Raw genomic sequence first — 26,740 nt, 5'->3', positions numbered from 1 at the left:
GCATTTGATTACACACAATAAAGAAATATTCTTGGTAACGCTTTAACAAGAGCTATCACACCTCATTTAAATAGACCTAACCATTCCCTACTTCAAAAGTTAACCTGTATCATGAGGAAAATCTAATCAACCAAGGCAAAATGAAGACATAAATAATTTTAAAGTATACAAACTATCTGGGGTTTTGCCAGGATAAATAATTTATGTTGCCTACACAGGAACCTTTCAAGTCAAAACTGGCAAACAGAACTCTTCCGAAAGAAGTAAATTATATTTTAAAAATGGTAACAGTAAGACACTGAACAACACTGACATAAATATTTCATAGACATTTCTATTAAAGAATTTGCAAATTATATATTCCCATTGTATCAAAAGTGTCCTCAGGACACACTAATCTCGTCTCTGAAAACTCTTTTTTTAACCTTTTGATTCAGAAATGGAAAAAGTAAAGAAAACTTGGACTCTGGTGAATTCCTATTTCTTGGATGTCATTTGTTGTGAATGCTGAGAACTGGTCAGAGAAGAAAGTCAGATAAACATTCCCAGGCATTGCTCTGGGAAGTTTTGGGAAAGTTCAGAGAAAGAATTAAAACAATCTCCAATCTTTGCAGCTGGTGTTTTGAAGGTGTTGTTTACTTGGAAGAAGTGTACAAGAGGATGTTGTTCCTAATTAGCCAATGGTGTGAGGGATATTGATTAAGGACCAACCAGGTCCAGCTTTATCATAACTGTCTGTAAGAAGGATGTGGGTCTAATAAACTCAGCTTTGCCTTCTGAAGACATAGGAGTCTGTGTGTCCCTCCATTCCCCCATCCTTAATACAACAGCCACAATTCATGCTGGAATTACAGGCAGAAAGATAAAATGGATAGCTGAGACCTTATTTCCATTCAGTGGTTTCAATATTCTTTCCCTGTTAATTATCTGCAGTTTCTGGACAAACAAGCTCAATCCTCCAGCATTTCACCCCCCTCTCAGAGAGAGGCCAGCACAGGCAGGGGTTGCACAGCCCCTACACACAGCTGGTGCAGGATAAAATGCTGCTAAACACTCATGAGTAACACATGCATGGATACAGTAACACAGACTAGCAAAATACTAGTAACATATTCAAACACTTGAATAAAGTATATAAGTGCTAGAATATTATATAATTATTCAGAAGTAAGTCCTGCTGCTCTTATAAACTGAAGCTAGAGATTAGAATAAGTTTGTTTATAAAGAATGTTTACCTAAAATTAATATCTCTAGGATAAGACCTGAAATACTGTTGAACTAGTTCAGGGTGAAATCTTAAAAACCATGTTAGAGGGGGTTTTGGGTGGGGCTTTTTTGTTTGTTTGTTGGTTGGTTTTGGCTTTTTATAAATGTGCTCCATCATGGAGCACATTTTTATAAATGTGCCACAATCATGGGCTGTTTCATTGTTTTGTAGCATTTCCAGTGAATGTCTAGTTAAGATTTGGCATCAAGCTTTGAGTTTTAGGAGCACAAGGTTTGTTGCAGTGCAGTATGTTTGGCAGAGAAGTTGGTTTTTCTAAACAGAGATGAGGGTTACAAGTTTCAAATATGCATTTATTTTTAGTATCACAATGTAATACAAGGCACGTTTGTATTGTGACAAGAACACATTACAAAGCAGCAAAACCACTTTAAACAAATTAAAATCAGCAGGAGCTATATATCTTACTTGTTTAATGAACAGTACCAGCAGCACAGGTTCACCACCACTAAAATAAAAAAATATTGAAACAAGATCAGTAAAACGATCTTGCCACTAAAAATACTTCCAGGAAAGTGGGCAACTGAAGAGAAGTACTAACAAAACTCAGAGTTCCTATTCAGATATCATCTGAATTTCTCTACAGGAATTACTGCCACAGCAGCAGGGGAATGTAAACCAAAAACTGTGGAGACATGCTGAAGAACCTAAGAACTATCAAATTTTGTCAACTTTGTCAACTATAATCAAGTTGGCAAAGACACAGAGGGATGGGAAAAAGCAAGCTAGTTTCTGGTAATAAGTATTAGAGCTTTAATTAAAATGTCATTTAGAACCTACAGTATAAAACTGTTCAAACACAGCCATCATACAGTTGCTGGCATTTTTTATTAGTTACATTTCTTGACAGTATTAAGTTGCAAGTAAACTGACATGCCTATTTTCAATACTTTTATGTATTTTATTTCTACATTGGCAAGTGAAATCTTCATAGTTCTAGCTTCCCTCCTTGGAACCAAAATATCATTAATAAGAAAATTCTCCTGAAACCATTTTATTTTCCTTTAAAAACTTCAGGGAAATAAATTACACCGTTAGACTTTCAAAACACATTGATTCCTTCTACAAAGCACAGATTTGCTTGTTGGAATGTTTTAGACCACATGTATCATTTTAAAAGACACCAGAACACTGCAGACATTCACAGAATAGAGTTTTCACTAAATGAGATCAAGATCTCTAAACACACTGATCATTCTTTTGACTTTTATTCTGGCAGACAGCGATTTTTCCCACTCCTCCTTTGTTCTTAAAAACGAAAAACTCCAAAGGAATGGAGATGCAATAGGTGTTAAGAGCAGTATTCTTTCCTCTATTCTAAGATCTGGAGAAACACTTTACTTTTCATTGATATGAGACTACTCTAAGTAGAACCCTGCTGCCTAAGAGTCCTTTAAAAGCCCACAAGAGTTGTGGGACAGCAGCAGAGCTGGCAGCAAACACCCTTGGACAGAGGTGTCAGTTTAGCATCCTCTGTACTGGCACCTCCCTTCACTCCTGGCTTCAGCACAAACTCTGCAGTACCAAGAGCTCAAGTGGAGATGAATGAATCAGTCACTTTACACACAACACTTGTTAATCCTTCTAAAAGGCCTGGAAGATTCAACCTCTGAAAACTACACTAATTTACACACACTGAGAACTGCAAAAATCTGAACATCTATTAAGGTGTAGGACCATGTTATGTTACATTTGACTTTGGCTACATATTTTAATGTCCAAATGAATCAATAATGCAGAGCTGCCCACAACAGCTTGTGGTATGTCTTACTGAAGCTATATCACACAATTACAAATAAGCTGGAGTCGTTTTTACCTTCAGAAGAAGAAACATCGGAGCCCCCTCTGGCAGCTGTACAACTTTAGCATGTTGATTTGTTTCCACAGAAATAGCCTTATCCTGTAGTTCAGAAACAGGGGTGGAGAGAAAAGATGGCTGCAAGCCCACTGTTCAATTAAGTTGTTGCGGTAAAGGTCGTGAAGTAAGAGCAATTATTTTCCTTACCCAGAGCAGAATACATTTTGATAAATACAAGCAGTTTGATTATTTAAGTGACACTGAGGATAATGCTAAATTTTAGTTGTGTAGCAGACATGACTTTGTACTGAAATCAGGTTAACCAGAACAACAAGAGAGCATCAAAAAAATAGGTAATTTATTTGGATAGGTTTTTTTAATTAAACTGAATAATTTTTAATTGCTTTGAAGAATACACCTAGCCTGAAGGCTGCAGGGATAAACTTTGGCTGAGGTCTTCTCAAGATTTTTCTGCATAAGATGTTATTTAGCAGGATGATGTACAATATAGGGACCTCCACTTGTTCTAGTTACATTAGGGTCACTGAAACTGAGAATTTTTCCATTTTTTCTTGAGGAAAACATTTTGCTTTACTACGATTGTTTGAGCCATTACTGAGTTATTATGATGCTTATGTGTCTCTAAGCACTGGGGAAAATAATGGGAAAAACATACAAGTTTAGGGTGCAAGTGACAAAGGTCTCTCAGTGCAAGGTTTGGTCTCCTGCTTCCCCTGGAACAAACTGTTCCTTGTGCTGTCAGTGTTCTGCCTTCTAACATACACATCCAGTTGCTGCATGGGAATGGGAAGTGCTGCTTCCTATGGAAATTAAAGAGCCTCTAACAGCTCCTAACACAAGGCTGCCTCCCATAATCCTCAATGACAATTCCTCACAGGGAGATCTCAACAAGGTCCAAATCTCTGCAGCAGGAATTCCTGCCCAGGTGGGTCTCCACTGGATGTGTGAAGATGGATTTTATCTAGTATGAAGTCTGTGAAAAATACTGTTAAGCCTTGAAAGCTGAGGAGCATCAAAGAATGACTAACATGGTGAGATTCAAGTGATTTATTATATTAAGGATATTTGCATTTCCTGGCCACTCACGAGGAGCGTAGGAGGCAGATACCTCAAACACATCAGGATTTCTCAAAGTTACACATTTGACTCCCAGGATATTCAGTGCCTCCCATAAGATCTGCTGACTCAAACAGAACAGTTTGCCCCAAAGATGGGGATGGTCATCTAGTGTGCAGCAGCACACACATTAACCCTCAGCAAAGTCCTGACTTTTAAATGTAATGGAAAAAATCCTGCTCTGACACAGTTATCTAGAAAAGTTCTAAAACAACTTTCCCCTTTTCATTGGTTGTTGTTTCTGCAGTTTCCCTCCAAGCTCACAGCACAGTTCAGTTTTGTTCACTCAGCACAGCCATCACCATAACCCAGCCTTGGCCCTGACACGGGGCCAGGCACAGTGCAGGGCTGTCACCATGTCATGGTTACTGTACCAAGAGGAGCTTCACCTTCCCTTCCAGCTCCCCCACATGTTATGTTGCTCATAATAAATATATTTCACTTCTACATTTATCTCCAGCATTTCCCACCCATTCCCACCCTTCATATCCATGTGTCTCTACACTAAAGAGGGGGATGGTTTGGATTTGTTTCTCCCACCAGCATTACTCCAGCTGTCTCAGGTACACTGAAACTTGACTAATTCACACTAATTTTAGCACAGATAAACAACATTGGCTCTGTCATGCTATTTTCAAGTATAGTCCTTTTTTAAATGAACTGAATACAGCAGCTCCTCTTCAACAAGCATCAACATGCATCATTAGAATACTCAGATTTTTATTTTTTTCTTTTAGGGAACTCAAGTATCTACACATTAACAGCTTCACATAAAACAAAACTGACCAGCTTTTGTTATTTCTCCTTTGCATATCTATGCAAACCACTAGACAAAATTCCTGTGACAAATAGCAGAAGATTGCAAATATGTTTAATATTCTTTGTAATATAGTTCAGTTCCTATAACATCATTTAGATTGCCCTACGGAGCTTCTGTACTTTGTACTTTATAACATTTAATCTCTCTCCTGTGAAATCTCGAAGAACAACCTATTCCATAAGTCAACCCAACAGAAAGTTATTGACAATGATTTCATGAAGAGCTTTGTCCCAAAGGGCATTGGTAGGTAATTTGCAAACCTAATGTACATCTAGTCAGCAGAGGGTTTTCAATGCTAACTTACATTCCTACAATGTAGCACAGTGATACAGCCCCCCTGAAGCTGAACAAGAGATCTTTGAATATGTTTTTCATCAATACAAATTACAACAGTTTACATCAAATTTTAAGATTCAAAAAATAACCTTAAAAGAACAACTACTTACTTTTTTCACATTCTGCACAAGACTTTGGTAAATAGGTTTTTCTTTATTAATAGGTTGGGGGCTGTTTATTTCAACAATAAATTCAAAAACATTAACACAGACATAATATTCATTCTAAAAATACAGGATTTTTTTTTCTTAAAGCCAATAAGCATATAAAAATTTTGTACTTGTTTTACCTAGATATCATAAGCCAAAGAAAAACTACAGCAATTTAAGACACAAGAAGCTGTACCTGAAAGAGAGATTATTACTGTAGTCCAAATGTTTCAAAGCTAGTTTCCAGATGTAACCAACCTTTTAAATTTAACTAGGAGTACAGCTCAAATGAGAATTACTGCTACACAAGTGTGGGTGGAAGCATCTATAAATACTCAGAACTTCACATGTTAAAAAGTATCTACTATGCTCTCCAACAATAGTTTAGAAATAAGGTAACAAGTTTGCATATTTCTTGTGATTTTGTCATATTGTGGAGATTGTATCACTAACTTTCATTTTACAGCTGGTGTGAGAGCATGCTTTTGCAACTGGAAATGAAAATAATAGCTAAAACCCTAGGAGCAGATTAAAAACTAACTTTCTCCTCCGTGGACGTTGACTTGAAACTATGAATTAATGACAGAATTATCAAGGAGCAGATATGAACATACTGACACTTGCAAACATTGCCTGGCATTTACACAGGACCCAATTAAGTTATTTTTAACTAGAGAAGTAAATGTAATATTTAGTTGTTGAAAACTACACACCACTGCCTTCCCCTGTTTTGCTCTAAAAGCTGATGAACACAGCAAGCAATAATGCATAACTGTGGTATTCTATCAGGTAGGGGCAGCCTCTGGTTACATTCCCATAGTGCAAACCTACTTGATTGGCACGTTGGTGCAGTGGTACCATGAGAAATCCCAGTTAAACTCAGCCCAGGGAAATAGCTGTGTATCCCAGCAGAGCATCTCACCAGCCCTGCTGAGCAGCTCTGCCACCCAGCTGGCTCAATTGCTCTGGGCAGCACAGCCCTGAACATGCACATAAACCCAAAGGTCCAGCACAGGTCCCAGAGAGCTCAGCTCCTTGACACCAGTGCAACACAAACATTTCAACAATGCAGCCTCGGGTTCAGCATTTCTCACTGCAGCAGCAGTACAACACTGTGGGATTCACATCCTCTGAACCTGAGAGAAGCAGGGAGAGAAGGAGAGAAAAGAATGATCAAAACAAATCTTATCTCATTTGCTGCTCCTGTGTTGTGCCAAAGTAGAATGCAATATGGAGATTGTTTACCCAAAGTGATGGTGTTTTGTTTCCCTGGCCTATCATGGCCAAGCACGTGTGTATTCTGTCAGTCAGCAAACAGTCACGAGATTCTGGGCAGTTGAGTTGGGTGCTTGTGCAGATTCAGTTTAGATGCAATGTAGTATAATCTAGAATAATATAGTATAATAAAGTAATTAATTAGCCCTCTGATATCAATGGAGTCAGATCCATCACTTTCTCCCCCAGGGGTTGCCCTGATTTACTATACAACACACCTACAGGAAGAGTTACTTCACCTAAAAATATTTCCCTGCATTTACTTCACTGCCACTGCAGACTTACAGAATGAAGAATTTCAAAATTCAAAGTTAATGCAAATATTTGGGGTTTGGCTTACTTGAAAATTCTAGTAGCACTGTAGGCTACTATCTACTAGCAAAAATTTAAAGACACTAGTGACAGTTTTGGCCAACTTTTTCAAGAGTATTTAAATCTATTTAAGCACATAATTTTGAATAATTTCTAAAAGAAACAAGGAATGTCAGCAGGTGAATATCAACTTTTTGATAACCCAGACTCTATACTGAGATACCCAAGAGCAGATTTCTCAAAGAAGAAAAAAGCTCTTCATGTATAAAGGCAGAAGAAAAAAGTAAGCAAAAAATGTTTTGTTCCAACCCATTTGGCATAGCAGACACATGGGTGAAAGCTTTTTGACATCAGTACTAGACCATTCAGTCAGAATGGTCTATGACATTACCTAAATACTTAAAAGTCAAAACCTGCTGGTTGTGAAAAGCTTTTTTTTTCCAAGTCATTCTACAGATGAAAAATTATCATTGGGAAGTTTCCCCAGTGAAGTCCTTACCAATTTCAATACTATTTTCACAAAACATGTTGAAGACTCTTCCAAAATCAGATTAACTTTATTATTTTAGCTTCCTGTTACTCAATGTCTCCTCCATTTGTGTTGCCATCACTAAAACACTTTTACTACTTGAAAAAATATTCATCATTCCCCTTAGTTATGCCTTCCTGTACTTGCAGTTATATCCACTCCCACTGCACAAAGATAATTAGTTTAATTAATCTTCATGATTATTTCTTAAATTTAGTAGCCTTTCTTCCTGTTCTCCAAACTAGTTTGAAATTGATGTCTGAGAGATCAAACATCTGCTTAGCATGTTGTAAGTGCTGTCCCGAATTAAAAACTTGAAAGTATTTAATGTACTATATAGAAAATTATTATTCTGAAATGTAAGCTACAGGTTATTACAAGGATTTCAACAGAATCTCCATTCATACAGGTTCATGATATGTGCAGGCAAAGAGAATATGCAGTTTGTAAGTAAAAGTAGTTGACAATAGAGGTTTTCTGCTAATGTAAGGCTGTTTATATATATCTAAATATATATATTTTCAATATACATGCACATATACACATAAGCACACATAAAGTGCACTGCTGCAAACAAGTCAAAAGAATGATTCAATATTGAAGATTTATTTTAATGGAAAAACTTTGAAGAGAATCCTTGCATAATTCTGTTAAATTCCTACCTGAAAAGCAGAGAAGAAAGATGGAAGAGGGAACCTGGAAACTAGAATACAGGGAGGATTTTCTAGAACCTATGAGGGGCTTTTTTTGGTTGCAGTGTAAGCTTTCTTGGGCTGTGGAATGCTCTCTGCCAAGAAAAAACATCCTTAGAGAGAGAAAAGCATACAGAGCATAAGTGCTATGACTGAAAAAAACCCTTCTGGTATTATCTTAAGCCATATTTCTTTAGCTGAAGATGTCAACACACCTTTGTAACACCTCATGATGGATCTAGCCTGCCAGTCTAATTTGCTACTTCTTCTCTTTTCTTATTCTGCCTAGGGAAAAAAAAATCAACTGATTGCTTTTTCTAATAAAAAAAAAAATATTACACACATCACAGTTCAGGTGTTAAAAACCAAATGGAATGAAATAACTGATTATCTGTGCTGCAGTGATACAGGTAAAGAGTACAGAGGGCCTAAGTAACTGCAACAATTTCAGAATAATTTAAATAAAATCTGGATTTATACTGAGAAACCTTTAGAAGCAAAATACATTTTTCACAGTAGGTAAGAGATTCCAGAAACATAAGTACTACCTTGAGTAATTATTGTTAATTAACTAGCAATGAGGCACTATTTCCAAATGTGACATTTAAAGCACATAATGTGATTGTGAATATTCACAAAGATAATTAAGCTCATCTGCTTCAAGTCCTTGATTTCAGCGCATCTGAAAACACCTCTTAAATTATCATTAGACCTGTAATCAAGTATTTTGTTGCTCAGGAAAATTGCATACCTTTGCTTACCTGCTAATATTGGGATATGTATTCAAATGCCAGGACATGGCTTTTGAGAAGAAACTCTCCTTCAGGCAAACGCTGAGGAGAAACAAACCACTAATTCTGATCGCCTTCTCAGAAGGGACCATTAAAAATTAATTCCTGACACCATCAGATGGAAACAAAACCAAAAATTTCTGTGTTTCCCTAGCTAAACTCAAGATCACAAGACTCATGTGAGCCATACTTGACTGAAAATCTTCATCATCAAGTGAAAGGTACCCCCAATGCACATACTGAGGATACTATTCATGTTAAGTTGCACACTTTCTTCCATCTTCTTTACAGCTAGATCCATTTCTTTACAAAAAGAAAAATGCAACCTAATTCAAGGATGAAATACAATGTAAAAAAGTGAAAATCAGAAAAGGCACTGACTTCATTCTCTTGGAAAAAAAGTTTTAACCATTACTCTTCAGAGGCAGAAGGAGTCTTTGTTCATCAACTCTGATCTTGGTCTTGATCAAGACCTTCTTGGAGAAATAAACTCTGAAAATAGCAAAAAAATGACCCCAAGAATAGAATGTCAGAAGAGTCATGACTTGGTGTTTTCTTCTTTGTTCTTTTAAGAGTAAAGACAGCTTCTTTCCACTAGAAAAGAGATTGATGAATAATGTGCTCCAAGATGGAGAAGAAACATTTACACAACGTTCTAAAGTACAAAAGGTTAAATTTACTCTATTGCTCTCCAATTATTTGACATAGAGGATTTTTAATCAGTCAAAACAACAGTGTGAGTTATTATGTACTCTAAGGATGTCCTACCGGTCTGTATCTCTCAGCCCAGTTTGAATAGCAGTTTTTTTCAACACCAGAAAACTCTTTCTCGATCAAACTTTTATCAAGGATTATGTTTGAAGAGTAAAATAAGGCAAAATCTTTCTAAAAAAAGAAAAATGAAATGTTCTTAAGGTGCATAGTGCCAAGAAACTCCTGACCTTGTCTAAAAGCCAGTTCCTGCTGCTGCTTGGCTGCATTAAGTGTAGATTCACTGTTCTACTTCAAAGTCCATTGCAAGCACAGGAAATGCCAACTGCCAGGAGAACAGAGGGGATGAGACATTCTGTGCCACAGGTCACTAACCCCAGCCAGCACCCTGCTCATACCAGCAGCCAGCTGGACATCACCCAGGGGGGTGTCATCCTCCAGGAAAGTGTTGGTCCATTCTCAGCAGTGAAAGGAGAACACCTGACCCCAAACACAGCAAACACCTCACACAACCAATTCCAGGCTTGCAAAGAACCTCCTCAAGAGATCTAAATCTTACCCACCTTCCCCAAGATCTGTTTTTTTAAACTATAAATAGACTGAGAAAACAAGAAGAAAAAAAAATGTTCTACAGTCTCTGGAGATGAACAACAGAGAGTATTACGAACATGTTGCTGCACTCCCACTAAAGACATGACTTCAGATAAAAGTGATCTTCAACCTAACTAAACAATAAAATCATAGTTGCCATTCTCTTCCAAGTGCTTTCAGAGAAAAGCAACCTACTCAGGATTATCCAAAAGAAGACATACAGGAGAAGAGTAAAACTTACTAGAGATCTTCCTTTCCCTTTCCTTATTCTGTGCAAGAACACTGGAATGCTGTTGAAACACTTTCTTACAGTCATTTAGTAGTGACCTTTGGCAAGTTTCATGAGGAATTATTCTGTTCCTATATAAAGTGGTCAGCAAAATAAAATAGGCTGTGAGAGGTTAGAGTACACTAAACACTGCTACACCAACATTACTATCACCAAGTGTAACAGGTTGGCCCTAAGGCAAGCCAGGTTGCTAAACTGACATTAATTGAAGGCCAGCTGCTCCAGTGCACGTTCTCAAAGCTACTGGACAACCAAGGAATAGAAGGAATAAGTAAAAAGGAAAACTATGCCATTGGTATTTTCTCCTATTATATTTGTAAGCATGACAAAATAATGTCTTCAGACATTTCAGGGGAATAAATATGTAGGTTTCTGATGCTCATCACTGAATTTACAGCAAATTAAGAGGAAAGCAACAGCTTAAAACATGTTTTTCAATTGAATTCATCTGCTCTACAGAGCTGGCATGATGGTATTAGACCATATGCACCATAACACATAGATTATTGTATTTTCTGAAACCATTCTAAAATCCAAATTAAGTATCCTGTGAATTGCAGAGATTTGTACCAAAGAAGCCTAGAAATTAACACATAATACCTATGTATTAGGTAGCCCAAATGAAAAATCAGAAATTCTCAGAAAAAATATCAAATAGTTGAGCAAAGTCAGACCAAACAGCAAGATTCATACCAACAGAGACTTTGTTTGACATTTTAGTCATCTGTATCAATCAATCTTTTTTAGCTACTTCCCACTATTTACAAGAGACATGGGCTTACCAAATGCTGAGTAACACAGCAAGATGACAAGGAGAGAAAAGAGAGAAGATAGGAAAATGAGAAGAGAACCACTATTTTTTATTCTGAAGACAGGCAACTTTTACATTACAATGCTCACCAAAAAAAAAGCAATTTGTAAGTAAGTGTATACATTCAGATATTTAAAATCATTAGTTATCGAGGACTCTATCCTTCCCAAGAGCAAAGTGTGTCTATCATGCCATCAATTCTCATCCTTTAACATAGCACGTTCTTTATTGTGCAGAAAGATTCTGGAACAATTACACCTGAAGCTAATCACAAGTTTTCCATAAACCATTGACTCTAAGGAATATGCTCATAGAGATCACATTCTCAGCCAGCTAAAAGTTATGAGAGTGACTACAAAATAGCTACAAAATAGCAATTGTACATTCATGCTGGGCAGACAGTGCAAGAGTGTAACTTCCCACACACACCGAAACAAAGCGAAGAATTCCCATGTAGTTTGCAGTTAACCTTTAAGTGTTTTGTGACTAATCACTGCACTATGGCTAACCCTGTGGATGTTCTTCAAATGGCAAGTTCCTGGAAAACGCAGAAGTGAAAAGTTACAATTTCCTTACACATCAGCTAGTGATTCAGTTTGTTCTAAAATATGAAAAATCAGAATTATTTTAGCCTAAGACAAAGCTAAGTATAGCGAAGATACTTAAATCCCCACCTCTGCTGAACATTACATATCCACAGAAATGTACTTCAGATACATCAGCTACTCCACACACAGCAGTGGGTGTGTTTGGGATGATATGGTTCAAGCAGAGCAGTTTGATGCACATAATCAAGTAATTAAAGAGAAACATACATTTAATGACAGGTAGCTATTAAGAATTACTTTTAAACCACTAAATTCCCTACTGCTGCCCCTATGTGGGAGAAAAACATGGCATAAATGTGGCAGCTTCTCATCAGCTTCAGAATGCAGTCTAGTGTGTGTAGTAGTGTGTTAAGAATAGCACATGGTGCTCACATCACCTAAAAGCACAAACCCACTAGTGGTTCCTAGCAGACAGTACTCGTGCCCAGAAAACACTTCAGCAATCAAGATCTTACCAGCAGTCAAAGGAGAACTTCAAATGTACTGCAGCTCTCCAGGAGATAATTAGCTAAATTACTATAGCCATTTATTAAATAATCTGGTTTCCCCTTCATCTCTATGAATCATATTCATTAGCATCAATCACTTCTTCAAGTCACAAACATTTATGCTCTATTAAAAGCAGGGATTCCTCATAAGTGCTAGACACCTCAGTTTCAGACTAACAGACTTGGGAGGCAAATTGCTTCAAGTATCCTCAGTTCCTACAGGTAAGGAAGGACTGGCTACTTTCACAAGCATATCCCACAGACACCTGCATCCCACAGATTTGGAGCATCCACTATTGGTGTAAGAAGCACTGTTCTATTCACAACACAAGTCTTAGCAACTGCTTTCCCAGTCTCTGAAACACTGTGTGTCAACTCCTGCTGGCCTGGGACTTATTTCTGAAAACAAGAGAGAGAAAACCACCATAGACAAACTCCTTTTAGTTTTATGGATTTTTATCTTAAGCTTCAGTCAAACAGTAGCTATTAAAATTCAAATCATAGCTGTTTGTACTGTACCTCAACACTATCATACTTTTTAATATAAAAGTGCCAATCAGCTAAGGCTACTCATGTGCTTTACAGCTTTATATTGATTTATGTACATATATAAAATCAGATACCATCAGACACCATCTTCTTCACACAGTCAATAAAACAAAGTACAAACAAAGCAGCAAATAAACCTGTCTCCTTCTTGCACATCATCCACGGGGAGCACCTGGCACAGCAGGGACAACAGCTATGGACAAGTTCTGGTGACCCAACCATCAGATGAGTGGTGGCTGTTCATCAGCACAGCAGAGCTGGACACTGCCAGCTGTGCACCCACTGACAGGGTATTTGTGCAATGGCACAGAGTAACCCATCACTGCAGCAGGTCTAAAACTTAAAGTAATGGTAGACAGTTGTACTTAGAGACTAATTTCTATTGAGAAGAAATTACCTAATCCAAATTCACAAGTAATTTCTGTCCATCCCCAATGTTAACTAGGTGATTTTCTTATTTTAAGAAGTAGGTTTTGGAGTCTTACTAACCACCCTGATTTGGAGTAATATCTGAGGCAGTACAGTCAGTGATTTAAAACAGTTATCTGAAAACCTGAGCTATAATGAACCTTGCATTTATCAGTCAGCCCGGGCTAGTTTCATTTTCTTTACGACTTCATTCTTTCAACTAAAAAATAAACCATTTATTATTCCCAAGGCTATTGAGAATGTTAATAACTGGGGAAAAAAAAAAACAAACACAAACAAAGATAAAAACCAAAAAAATCAAAATATTAAAGATCCTCTTCTCTGGAAAATACAGATGCAATCCTAATCCCTCTGATGTCAGTGACATAACCCAGTATTAAACATGAAAACTAGTTATTTAATTATGGAAATAAACTATTAATTATGTCAAGCAGCTACGTGTTTTGCTAGCAATGAGGACATTTTAACTAGCACCATTTCAGTACCAGCAAGCAGAGTAAGATTGAACTACCTAATTAATTTTAATTTCTTCTGCATTGTTAGCATAGTACTAGCTTTAACATGTTTATATGACTATGTCAGCCCTAACCACCTGCACCCCTAACTCCCATCCTTTCCATAGAAAACCAGCTCTCCCTCAGTAGATAAAAATACAAAATTCCATGCACTAGTCACAATGTTCAGAATGAGAACAATTCTTTTAAAGAGTAAATTATCATTTGGAAAGAGGCAAGGAGACCAGAGAAAAGGACAGATTCCTAGTTCTGACTTCAGGAAGCAAGGTGTTACACAGCTGGCACAGGCACAACACACAAGCACATGAAGTCTTCACTATCATGCCCAGTGTTCTTAATCCACCAACCAACAGAAACATCTGAGAAAGGCAGAAGTTTTTATAACATTTTCAGGTATGTCCTAGAAGAAAAACAACAGTTTTATTTAAAAGAATATAAAATAAAGCCTCCACAAGCACAGTGAAGGTAAATGTCAGCCTTAACAATCTAACCAGCCTGTCACCCAGCACACAGGAGCTGGAAGACAAACCAAACAAAATTCCACACCAGCTTTTTCTTTGAAGAGACATAATTACTGCAATGAAACATGATATGTATGATAAAGGAATGTATCATTAGTTCCATAGTAATGAAGCAAGTTCTTTGATGAACAAGGGGTTTTCTAATGTTTCTTTCTCCTGTAATTTAAAGGGAATTTATAACTAACAGTTGTTTTTATAGAACAAATATATAGCAAAGGCATCAATTAAATTCTTTCTATGAGGCTTCATCCAAAGATCAAGTGTTAGCAATCCTTGGTACATTCACTGGTATTATGACCTTGAAGATGCAGCTATATGACACATGCTAAAAATAAAACCTGCTTTAAAAAGAGCAAGTGAAAATAATAGAAACTTCAGGAAAACTCTTTCTAGCCCAGATGCCAGATAAATCCTACACAAGTAATCTCTCTATAGAACCTGAAAAAGTAGAGCAAAATTTCTCAAAAAGTTGTTTCCTTGACAACATTGACAAACCAAGAAGGGTAAGGAATCAAAGTCATAAGATGCCTTGTGGTTTGTTAGCAGATTTTTTTAAATATATAGCAGTATGCAAGATGCAGCTGTAAAGCCAAATTTCTAGAAAAGAAGCAAAGTTAGATTGGTTTTATTTATATTTTCAAACAGCAAAAATATTCAGAATTTCTTAACTGTTACAAAAAAATTATACTCCCATAATGTATTATAGCCACTTAAGAACTTAAAACTACTTTAGCTCATTTTTTTCCCCAGTACCAAAATCTTGACTGTTTCACCAGCAATCTCACTGACACAGCCAGAATGGGGACAAACCATCATTCATCTGTCCCATCTCAGCTGACATTCTGCCTTTGGCCTGCCCAGCAGCTGCCCACACAGGTGCTGGGTGTAACTGGAGAGCTCCCCTTGGGCATTCCCAGTTCAGCTGCATTAGAGGCACTGCCCCACTGCCATCCCTGGCCCTGACTCTGCCCTGGCAGGAGCACAAAGATGCTTTCTCCTCTGCTGCTTCAGAGACACAGGAAACAACTGGAAGAGCTCCCAGCAGAAAGGAAATGCAGAGCCCACCCATTCGGGACGGATGGGCTGCTAGGAAAAAAGTCAGACAAACATTTTAAATTCCTCGTACTTCTGCAAATAATGATACAAGTAACCAAAACCCTTTCTAGCTAACATTTCATAACTCTCTTCCATATCACTGTTAAGGATATTTAGAAGTCAGTCTCCATAATTTTGGATTTCTACAGAAAAAAAGGTTTGTGAAATAATACTGTCACTCCATGCTATCCTGTGCACCTCACCTGTGGCCACTTTGCACCTGTTGATCAGTGTCAACCAAATTTCACAGAAGGCCTCAGTGTTTTTCCCTCAAGGCTTAATCATGCTAAGCAGCTGAATAAAAGACACTGCAGAAGCTCCAGAGAAAGAAATTGAAGATGATTTGTAGTCAGACTCAAAATACAGACAGGCTTCAGTAACTTCCCCGCTCTTGGAAGAACTTTTATTTTCAAAATTTTTCTTTAAATAATTCCCAATTTATTTTTGCAGGGGTGAGGGGGAACACAGGCAAACTAGCTACGCTGTGAAATATCCATCCCACTCTTCTCCCCCACTGCCACATCCTCTCACACAGCCATAAAGCAGTCAAAAAATGTTTCACAAGAACACTGGGGGTATCACTCCTGCATTCTTTAAGGAAATCCTAAGTCAGGAGTCATTTCCAAGCGGAAAAAAACTCATGACATCACAAAGCTAAAAACCTCACCCAGAAGCTGAGGTTCACTGCATTTTTGCCCTCCCCCTTTTCCTCAAATGTCAGTCTTCATACAAGTGTTAAGATAAATTCTAATCCAAAGCAGTACTGAATTTAGCTCCTGTTAGTGCAGAAGGAAAGAAACAATGGCTTATCAAACCCTACAGAGATGAGGATGGTGCTATTTATACTCAAAGAAACATACTCCTTTGAAAAAATCCTTTGAGGCCTAAGAGTGTGTCAAACACTCAGAACATAATAAAACTATACAAGTCATCTCCAGCTGTGGATTCTGAAAAAGTGAACAAAGGCATTACAAGGATTTCTGTTTCCTTGACAACTGCATCACTGGAAACAAGGAAATAATTAAAAAAATATATCTCTCTAACAGCACTCTCTAAACATTATCAAGGTACTAAAATACCAAATATGAAACAACTCTTACCCACACAAACTTTTGGGATGAAGAGACCAAAATTCACCACTTTGATGAACTGTTCTTTGCTGATACATGTCACCAGCTTTTGCAGAACAATTGTGAGAGCTATCCATTACATCCTGACCTGGATTATCGTCTACCCATGGCACAGCCAGAAGCTTTCCCTGATGGCCAAGTCCATTCCTTCCTGCATGATGTTCCTTTTCTTACAAAAATAAGCATGATGGAGGATACTTCTCATTGAAGTGTATGAAATAATTTTGTTACAAGATGATCAAGGTATACAAAAAAGGCTGGTATTACCATGCATGTGCCTATCATGTAAGTGTACTGCCATCTTAATAGCAACCTTAAAGTCACTGGAAAAAACATGCACAGTTCTAAATGAGAAGAGAAGAGAAGAGAAGAGAAGAGAAGAGAAGAGAAGAGAAGAGAAGAGAAGAGAAGAGAAGAGAAGAGAAGAGAAGAGAAGAGAAGAGAAGAGAAGAGAAGAGAAGAGAAAAGGCTAGATCTTCATAAAGAGAGTTTTGCTTCAGTATTTCTGCTAATATTTAGAAGCCTTTTCAACAAGAAAACAATGGGTGTTTTCCCACATCTAGGTAAGCAGCACACAATATCCAGAATATTAGCATTTCCTTGCCACTTCCAAGATAACAGGGAGAACTACTTGTTATTTTTAACATACAGTATTAAAAATGTATCAACAGAGGTCTTCAAAACATTTCAAATAAAGAACATATGTATCAAACAGGATGACTTCCTAATTTGTCACCTACAGTTAAAGGAATGTTGCCACAATTAGATTTTAAAAATCAATCTAAGAGTTGCCCTACTTGAGGTACTAGCAGCATGATAGCTAATTGTGCTTAGTGAAGAGTTTGAATCCAGCCAAGCTGTGATAGGGCTACAGCCCTCTGAAAGCCATGCCTGAGTGTACAGGAAATATGCTGGCAGCTTAAATTTAATAAACAGACACATCTGTGACAGAACAACAAGAAACACTACCTATTCCAAGTGAATTGTGTACAGAATGGTTGAAAGCAAAAATACTAGATTTTGTTACTCTGAGACAGGGTAACGGACAATATCTAGGAAATTTGTGTTGCACTATCTGTGCCACACAGTTTATGGATTGAGGCTATCATCTTCTATCATTCAGCCCAATACAACAGGATCAAGAATAACAAAATTCCTGGAATATACTACTGTGCTATCTTTCTCCTAACAGACACAAAATCACAAAATAATAAAATACTTTGAAAGTATAATTGAAAATTGTATTTCTTGCGGCATTTGACACACTCCAGGAACCAAAATCTGTACATTAAATCTAATGGGTATGAGTAACATACCACTCTAAATCTAATGATCACAAAAGAGTCTCAGAAGATTGGAGAAGTATCTGGAAGAAATCTCTTTGGGTAGCAAGTTACAAAGATTAACTACTTAGGAGCTCAGAAATCCCAACTTGAAAATAAGCACAGACCAGAAGAGGACTTAAAGGGACCACAAACCTTTGACTTGTTCTTCTTTACTCATCCACTCAGAGACTGACCCCTGGTCTGAACCAGGATGGTTGTTCTGTTCTTAATCATGGGAAGTCAGCAATGCCCCTGTTCAAGAGGCTTACATTATTAAACTCATTTAAAAAACTTTTACTTTACTTGTATTGATAGAGCTGTGACTAAATGACTATGCAGCTAGGCCTGTAGGGAACAAAATATATAAGAAAAACTTGCAACAATGTATTAGAATACAAAGTGCTATTAATATACATTTTGCATACTCAAGAATTGCAGCACTTTCGTTCCTTGATCTTGTTTAACAATGGAGTGAAAGTGCTGAAAATTAAGAAATCCTCTGCAACGAACATAACACCTGCTGTGATGCTTTAAATAAAATATGAGAAACACAAAATTAACAGCTAGCAAATGATTATATAAAGATGTTACCTTGAGTTAATTTTAAGGTAAACTAGGAAATACAGAACAAAGGCATAGGATGCTGAAGTTATGAACAATTGTTAAAAAGCTAAGTCCAGCATCAGTAACTAGTGAAAATGTTAACATCTGTGTGGCTCTGTGTAATGACAAGATCTTCCAAATAAAAGACACTGACAATGTGAATTCAGCATTGTGGTTTCTGCAATTGATAAAGACACAACTTTTTAATGTTCTCTGCTACCAAAGACAAAAAAAGCTGTATTCAATGGTAATCTGTGATTCTGGATTCTGTATTTGGGGTTCTAAACTAGAAATACCTAAACAAGGTCTCATGCTCAGAAAGCATTGAATATCCACATTATGGGAACCAGGCACCTTTAACAGTGATAACTCTCAAAATTTATGCCAAAAAAAGAAAGACAGTAGATGAGATATTAAAATAATTAACACTATTTTGGTGTTTAAGTAGGAAAATCCAAAAATGGCAGTAGATGCCTAAAATACATTTACAGCAGCTATTCAAACAGAAAGTAGAGAAGGGTTATTCAAATAAAAGAAATTTAACCAGTTCAGACAACATTTCACAGTTCTTAAAATACATACCTAGGCTAAAAACATAAGCTACTCACAATAGTGTTACAGTGTAACCATGAAGAGCAGCACTGCCACAGTAAGAGTTCCCCATTCCCTACAAATTCAAAATCTAGCATTACATATTCTTCTATTAATGCTCCAGATTTGAAGAACCATGGATAATTTGCAATACCTATCACTTCCCAGATGGGGTTCTATCTTATTTTCAGGTCTCTCTGAAAACTCAGGGGTTTTCTTATAGATTTAGCAACACATGCATAAACCTGCAACTTGGGCCTTTCAACATACAACATAGAGGCAAATATTAAAATCTTTGAGTCCTCATCCAGAGGCAGTTTAGTTCCCATCCCTTTCTAACACGCTGAGGTGCCCCATCTGCTGGCATGAGCGTTACTCTAAAGAATTCTGCCCCAAACTGAAAACTGATACTTTTTCCAACTTCACCACCTGATAACTGTTTGAGGTGTTTTAAATGCAGCAATACAAAAGAAATCAGATCCAATACTTCTAAAGAAAACCATAAAATGCACAGAAACACGGTTCATTCATTCCTAACTATGCAAGTTATGCTTCCGATGATCTTCCAGCTCTAGGTTATTCTTCAGACAACAGAAACTGAAAACATCAACTCATTTATTGTAAACACTTTAGCACAACTCACATTGATTCATAAAGGTGTTAAAGTGCATATTTCAACCAGAGAGAACATAAATGGAAGACTATACTTTTCTCCTGATCTAAACAGGATACATACACATACTTAAAAAGTAAAAAAACCACATAATCAGTTCCATAGACACATTTTAGACATTCATCTGTGTGATATGAATGACTTAGTCATCATAATTTAGACAGAAATAAAAAAAAATTATGATTACTAAGGTAAGTAAAGTAAGTGTTTCTTCCTTCTCCATGCCAAGTTAAAAAAAAAAAAGAAAATCCTTTCCCACAAAGGAAAATTCTTAGTTTGTGATGAAAGAGGAAGTTATTAAGAGGAAATTATAAGAACAGACAAAATATACAAATTGAGTAAGAGCTCTGGTTCAAGCACCACTTAAGCTACCACAGTCATCTCAACTTTGAACACTCTGCTCTGAGAATCCCCACTAAATACTGGACTCTTCAAAATACAAATGTCTTAATGCATAGGCTGGGTGTAAGGACTGAATCCAAGACATTTACTCTTAAAAACAGTCACAGTTACTCCTGTGACTAACTGAAAGTACAGAGTTTCTAGGGTCTGAATTGCCTCTTCTCTCTGATCATGTAGAGATTTTAGGCTTTTAAGTGTGCTTTGAGTTTTACCCAAATCAGATGTTGAAAGTAAATCATGCAAACATCCTGAGTGTCTGCATATTCCCATTAGAGGGAAAGAGGACACACATCCACTGCCTGGATTTAAATGAGCAAGCCCAAGCAGGTGTTTTTTGGGGGAAAAAAAATATACAATCTGGGTGAAGTTAAAAGGATGAGGAAAAAGAAGAGTTGACCTGCATTTTCAATCAGTTGTTTTTGCCTATACCAGAAAATTGACAACTTCAGGCAACAGCCGACAGCCAAAATCAACTCCCAGAAGGTAAAGCAGAGCTGCCACCGTCACCAGGGATTTATGCGCTCGTGATCCCAGAAAGGGAGGGAGTTTGGGAGCCTAACACCAAGTGAATCCTCGAATCCTCGGTGTCACCGCGCCCTCTGCTGCCCAGGACAGCCAGCGTGTAAGGGCGCGACAGCGACGCTGTTCCCTGAGAAACAGCATCCACAGCATCCACAGCATCCACAGCATCCACAGCTGCTGCTCCCTGCGAGCTGCCCTCCAGAACACAACTGTGCTTTCACAGACTTCCTAAGAGTTACGTTATTCCATCATTAATTTTTTAGATCTGCATGCTCTGAAGTGTTGCCAACACTAGTATACTTTATTTATATTGAATTTCCAAGGTTTGGGGGACCTAAAATAGTCAGATTTCTTCAAAAACTGGCTTTACTGTTAATGACTGATTCCAAGCAGGCATGGTAACAATGATTCAGAAAAATAATTTTTCTTTACGCTCAGAAGACAAACCAGACTGGCCATTATTTCAACTTTTTAATAATTTTATATTGCAGTAATAACTCAGATTTTAGATTTTTATACCAAATTCAACACATCCCTAACTTCAATTGTCAATAAAAATGAGGCTCTGGAATAGTCAACAAACATAAAGCAGATGATGTGACAGTTTCAGACAAAAGGTCAAATTCAGACATCCAGAGGTCAGTATTGTACAATATAAATTTACATTGCTACTTAAGAGAAACATCCATCGGCACTTTTTGCATATCTTAGCCTTTTCCTTCTAAGTCTGTTCTTCAAGCAAAAGCCAAGATATAACAAATATACTAAAGATTACCTGAAAGGAGAAATAAAGGTACTTTTCCCTCTACATTTAATGTTTAAGAAAAAGAGGTTTCAAAATCTCGTAAAGAAGATGAAGGAGCTATGTTGGTATTCTGGTACAAGGGATGTTCTTCTTAAGATTTACTAAAGTCCTAAATTTTAGAAGCAGGAAAATAATTGTGCCTGCCACGGTAAATGCATGTTAGATGCAATAAAGCATGTCTCCCACCAGAAAGGACACTTTTTGTGCACTCCCATCAAAGGTATGCTCCTATGCAAAGCCACTTCAGGAGACTATTATTTGAACCCAGAGGCACAATCAGCCCTATATCTGGGAAAGCATATACCCATTACCCATTTTAAAAACAAGAGCCTCATTGGACTGACTAAATTACCAAAGGACTGAAGACAAATTCATTAAAGCTAGGAGGAAAACTCACTCTGAGTATTGAGCAATTAACCCTTGAAAGAAATAAAAGTGGGAAGACCCCTTAGATCATGACTAGACAGTTCTGAGATGCAAAATCCACCCGATCTGATCTACCTCCTCCAGCAGATGTCACACAGGCTTGTCAGAAGAATTAAAAATATTATTCCAGTGTTGGCAGTTAGTTGCTTAATGACTCATGGCAGAATCTGTGTGCATACCCTAGTGCTCATGGCCATTGTGATAAAACACTGATAGAAATCATGAGAAATGACCTAGCAGAAATCTAACTTCTTAAGGTCTAAAACACTGACATGACTAAAATAAAAAAAAACCTAAAAATAATTTTTAAAAAATTTAAAAAATAAAAAACCCCACCAAATTCCAAGCTAATGGAACTAACTGTGGGTAGAGTGAAGGATTAGGCTGCAAGTTTATAATAATCTTATAAAGCATCTCCTCAAATTCTGAGTACTACAGAATTTGAGTAGTAGCACTACTCAGAATTTAGTAGTACTACTACTAACAGTTTGAACTGTTAAATACACACAAGCAAGGATGTTATTTCCAGAAGAGCATTGTTTAATACAACATGATGATTGAGCCACAAAGCATCTTCCTTTACATTACCTTGACTGTTTTGTCCATAGAAGCTGAGAGGAGCATGTGACTTTGTTCCAGTACAGGACACCATTGGATTTCATTAACAGGGCCGCTGTGTTTAGACATGTAAAATATTAAGCTTTTGGGAACTTCAGTTACTTTATATTTAGATCCCAAATATGGCTTAATAAGTTCAGAGATCTTTCTCAAAGCCTGCTCTCCTGATCCACCTAACTTAACATCACAGTCTGAGCTACCTCTCTGGTCAGATTCTTCTTTTTCAGGCTTACTGGAATTTTCCTGACGCAATCGTTTAGGGATATATGGTCTAATTCCTTTTAGGGTAGGAGTGCTGTCTTTATGTGCTCTCTTCTGGGAAACGCCATTTCCAGAATTTGTTGAAGAGCTTGAAGCCTGTTCATAGTTTCTGTAAGCCACAGATATTGCAGCATGGCCAGAGTAAACCCTCTGACAATAGGAAGGTGCCAAGTCAGTGTTGCTATTCCGTGCATAATGCTCAGGGGGATCTTCACAAACCCTGCTCCAGCCAGATCTGCCAGTGCTCCCAGCAGGGTGCATTTCATGTGCAGATTTTGTACTACCAGGTGCAAAGTGCTGAACACAACTCACAGAAGAACTCAGCTGGTTTGTTTGTCTGCCAGAAGCATCAGGGGCTTCAGTCTTTTCAGCTTCTGTCTCGGAGTCTGAATCTTCATAAGCAACCAAACTCATTATGGCTAGACACAGCAGACTCCAGAGATCTCAGTGCTGCAATCCTCCAAAATTATGATCTAAAATAAAGAATTGATCATTCAGAGCACAATTAATTACAGAGTCTACAATCTGAGTAACTTAGGGATATAAATATCCCTTTCTTAAAAAAAAGAATTTCAAAACTCTTATTTCTGTTTATTAATGGAATTTATTCCTCTATTACAACACACTGTACATTCTATTAAGCCCCACAATTTGCCTCCAAGCCCTTTGCATACATTTTTAATGCACTGCAGAGGTGTACATGCATACCACAAAACAATGACAATGAGGATGAAAAGAAAAACAACCTTACAATATAAATACAGCAAATTGCTTTGCCTTACTTCCAGCATTACATCCACACACACACACACAGAAGAAATTAATTAATTATGTAGTGGTTTTGTATGTACATTTATAAGAATACAACTACAACTGTTTTGGAATCAGTCTAACAGTATCTGTTTCTTAATATTACAGATGACTTGAAAGAAGTTGTGGAGAGGTTCAACTGGCAGTTAAAGTGTAAACACATTTTTGACCCCTTCAGCAGCCTTGCAGTACAAGGAAATTTTCCAACTATATGCACAGAGCATGTTCCACATATGGAACATGTGTTTTACAGATCAGATATGCCAGAAGCTACACTGAATTCACTATTTGCATTTACTTACAGAAAAATGAGAGCATAGATCCCTCAACTGTGAAATGAGTTTTTTTCAATGTGTCTAAGAGAAAGACTGTCAAGACTGCATATGTAACATGTAGAATAACTCACCCTCATAATAATCCCACCAAGATTTTTCCCACAATTTGTATGGAGTATGTGGAGTATAGAGTTAACTACATTCAAACAACCAACGTGTCTGCAAAGTAATATTTCAACTTCTGCTGTTTATAGGCAAGAAGTACTGGTATGACTGATTAAATGTGACATTTTATTACTGCTTTGTTTCCTTGCCAAGCTGTTAGCACTCATTACACTGAAGAGATTTAACCCACAACACTTTCAGACAGGCTGCTGAAATTCTTGGTTCAGGTCAGCAAAGAAACTGCCCTCAAAAGCATCTTGATGGCAACAGGGAACACATGAAAGTCATCAGTTATCTCCATGAGCATTTGCAGAATTGACAGCACAAAAGCAGGGACACCACAAATACTTCTGGAGGAGTAGGAATCTGGAACCTGCAAAGATTATTCATTTAACTTCAGAATTATATCTAGTTGAATTAAAACAACTGTGTTTCACATAACCTACAGAGGTGCTACATGACTCTAGATTCTGACATCAAATTTCTAAGCACAGATGCAGAGGATGGGCACTTATTAATATACACACATTCATCATCGCAGATCCTTCCCAAGATAAGTGATAAGACTTTTAACTGGAACAAGGTGACCAACATTTCAGCACACAAAAGCAACAAGATCTCCCTCTAGAGGACATTTTGTCAGTATGTGAAGTTTAAGACAGCTATAAGTGACAGCAAAGAAGAGCAAGGGAAAAAATCTTTTTTTAATAATACAGCTTCATTTATTACAATATTTCATTTAAACAATGTCAAGGGGAAAAAAAGTAGTGTTTCATGAAAACTTAACTAACAATTCAATTTAAAACCAGTAAACTGAAGTTCCTAGCAGTAAATTGAAACATCAAAAAATAGGAGCTTTGAAGGGCTTCACTTCAGTAATTGTATCAAGTGGTTACTGTTTGTACTGCAGTGCTAAACACATTTCCCAGCTAAATGCATCATGTCCAAAGAACAAATATAGTAAGAAACTGACCTCTGGCTAAAAGCTACAAACTAAGATACACAAGTGGATTGGGTTAGACTTACAGAGCTACTTTAGTTTGTTTTAACACAAAACAACCCCAAGCTGAGATTCAGAAGTGTTAGATAGTGCCTTGCAAACGCAAGGTTAAAAATGTTTCTCATGAGATACTGGAAAGAAACTGTCCCATTAGATTTGGTCAGCATAAATCCATTCCATCACCCATAAACCTCAGTATTTTTGTAACAACAAAGCATCTCTCTGTCTAAACACTTCCCATCAACTTCTGTTTTTAAAGAAACACCACCCAGAACCACTGCCCTAACCAAAGAAAAATGGGGGGTCAGGGGGAACCACTTGACTGGAACTATCCTGTAACTAGACTGTGAATTTATTCAGGATGTGATGTGCAATGTATTGAGCTAAAAGAAAAGTTTGCAGTATTTTGGTTTTCCTCGGCTTCCACAAGACTGATTTATCTGAAGGCACTGAAGAAGAGTGTCCAGCTCGCGGGGCACAGCAATGCCAGCAGAGCTGGGACAAGGCACAGAGCCCCGCGGGTCGCTCCGGGCGGGGCCGGGGTGGTCGGACGGGGGCACAGCCCTCCCCGGGCCCCTCCACAGCCCCGAGGGGCAAAGAACGAGCTACTGGAGAGGGTTCGGTGGAGGCCACAAAGCTGGTGAGGGGTCTGGAGCATCTCTCCTATGAGAGACCGTGGGAGACGCGTTTAGCCTGGAGAACAGAGGGGATCGCATCAATTCACACAAATGTCCCAAAGGCAGGTGCCCAGAGGATGGTGCCAGGCTCTGTTCCGTGGTGCCCAGTCACAGGACGAGGAACAATGGCCAGAAACTAAAACACAAGAGTTCCACCCCAAGCCGAGAAATCATTTCTTTTCACGGAGGGTGGCAGAGCACTGAGACACGCTGCTCAGTGCAGGCGTGGATTTCCCTGTCCGGGGACATCCAGCACGCACCCGGGTGCGTTACCGTGTAACCCGCTCCGGGTGACGCTGCCTGGGCGCAGGGCTGGCCTGGATAACCTCCAGAGCGCCCTTCCAGCCCCACGCTGCTGCGAACACCCGAGGAAGGGGGTCCCGGGAGGGCCCCGGCAACTGAGGCCGGCTCCTTCCCTCTCCCGCAGAGCCCTCGCCTCTCCCCAGAGCCCCGGGCGCCGAGGCCACCCCTGCTGCCGGGACAACGTCCCCAGGCGCCGAGGCCACCTGTGCTGCTGGGACAACATCGCCCGGCCCCGTTCCGGTCCCGATTCCCTGTTCCGATTCCCGGTTCCCATCCCGGTGCCGATTCCCGGTGCCGATTCCCGGCGCCGATTCCCCATTCCCGGTGCCACCCCCGCGGTACCTGCGCTCCCGGCAGCGCGCCCGGAACTCACCTGCCGGCCGCCGCCGCGCCGCTTCTAAACACGCGCCGGCTGAAAATAAT

General features: G+C 38.3%; 1 protein-coding gene across 1 annotated transcript in view; it reads right to left on the bottom strand.

Annotated features, from left to right (window-relative positions):
- The window catches only part of WDR25 (WD repeat domain 25), a 59,453-nt gene extending 32,755 nt beyond the window's left edge, over positions 1-26,698 (bottom strand). The window contains exons 1-2 of the mRNA XM_030950520.1: positions 26,660-26,698; positions 22,797-23,560 (exon numbers count right to left, since the gene is read on the bottom strand). Of these exons, the coding sequence (XP_030806380.1) occupies positions 22,797-23,501 (705 nt within the window). The 5' untranslated portion in view covers positions 23,502-23,560; positions 26,660-26,698. The remainder of the gene's footprint in view (positions 1-22,796; positions 23,561-26,659) is intronic.
- Positions 26,699-26,740: the final 42 nt, after the last annotated feature.

This window comes from Camarhynchus parvulus, chromosome 5 (assembly GCF_901933205.1).
Source record: "Camarhynchus parvulus chromosome 5, STF_HiC, whole genome shotgun sequence".
Classification (NCBI taxonomy): domain Eukaryota; kingdom Metazoa; phylum Chordata; class Aves; order Passeriformes; family Thraupidae; genus Camarhynchus; species Camarhynchus parvulus.
Note: the sequence above shows the minus strand (reverse complement) of the source record. Positions and strands in the feature narration are given on the sequence as shown.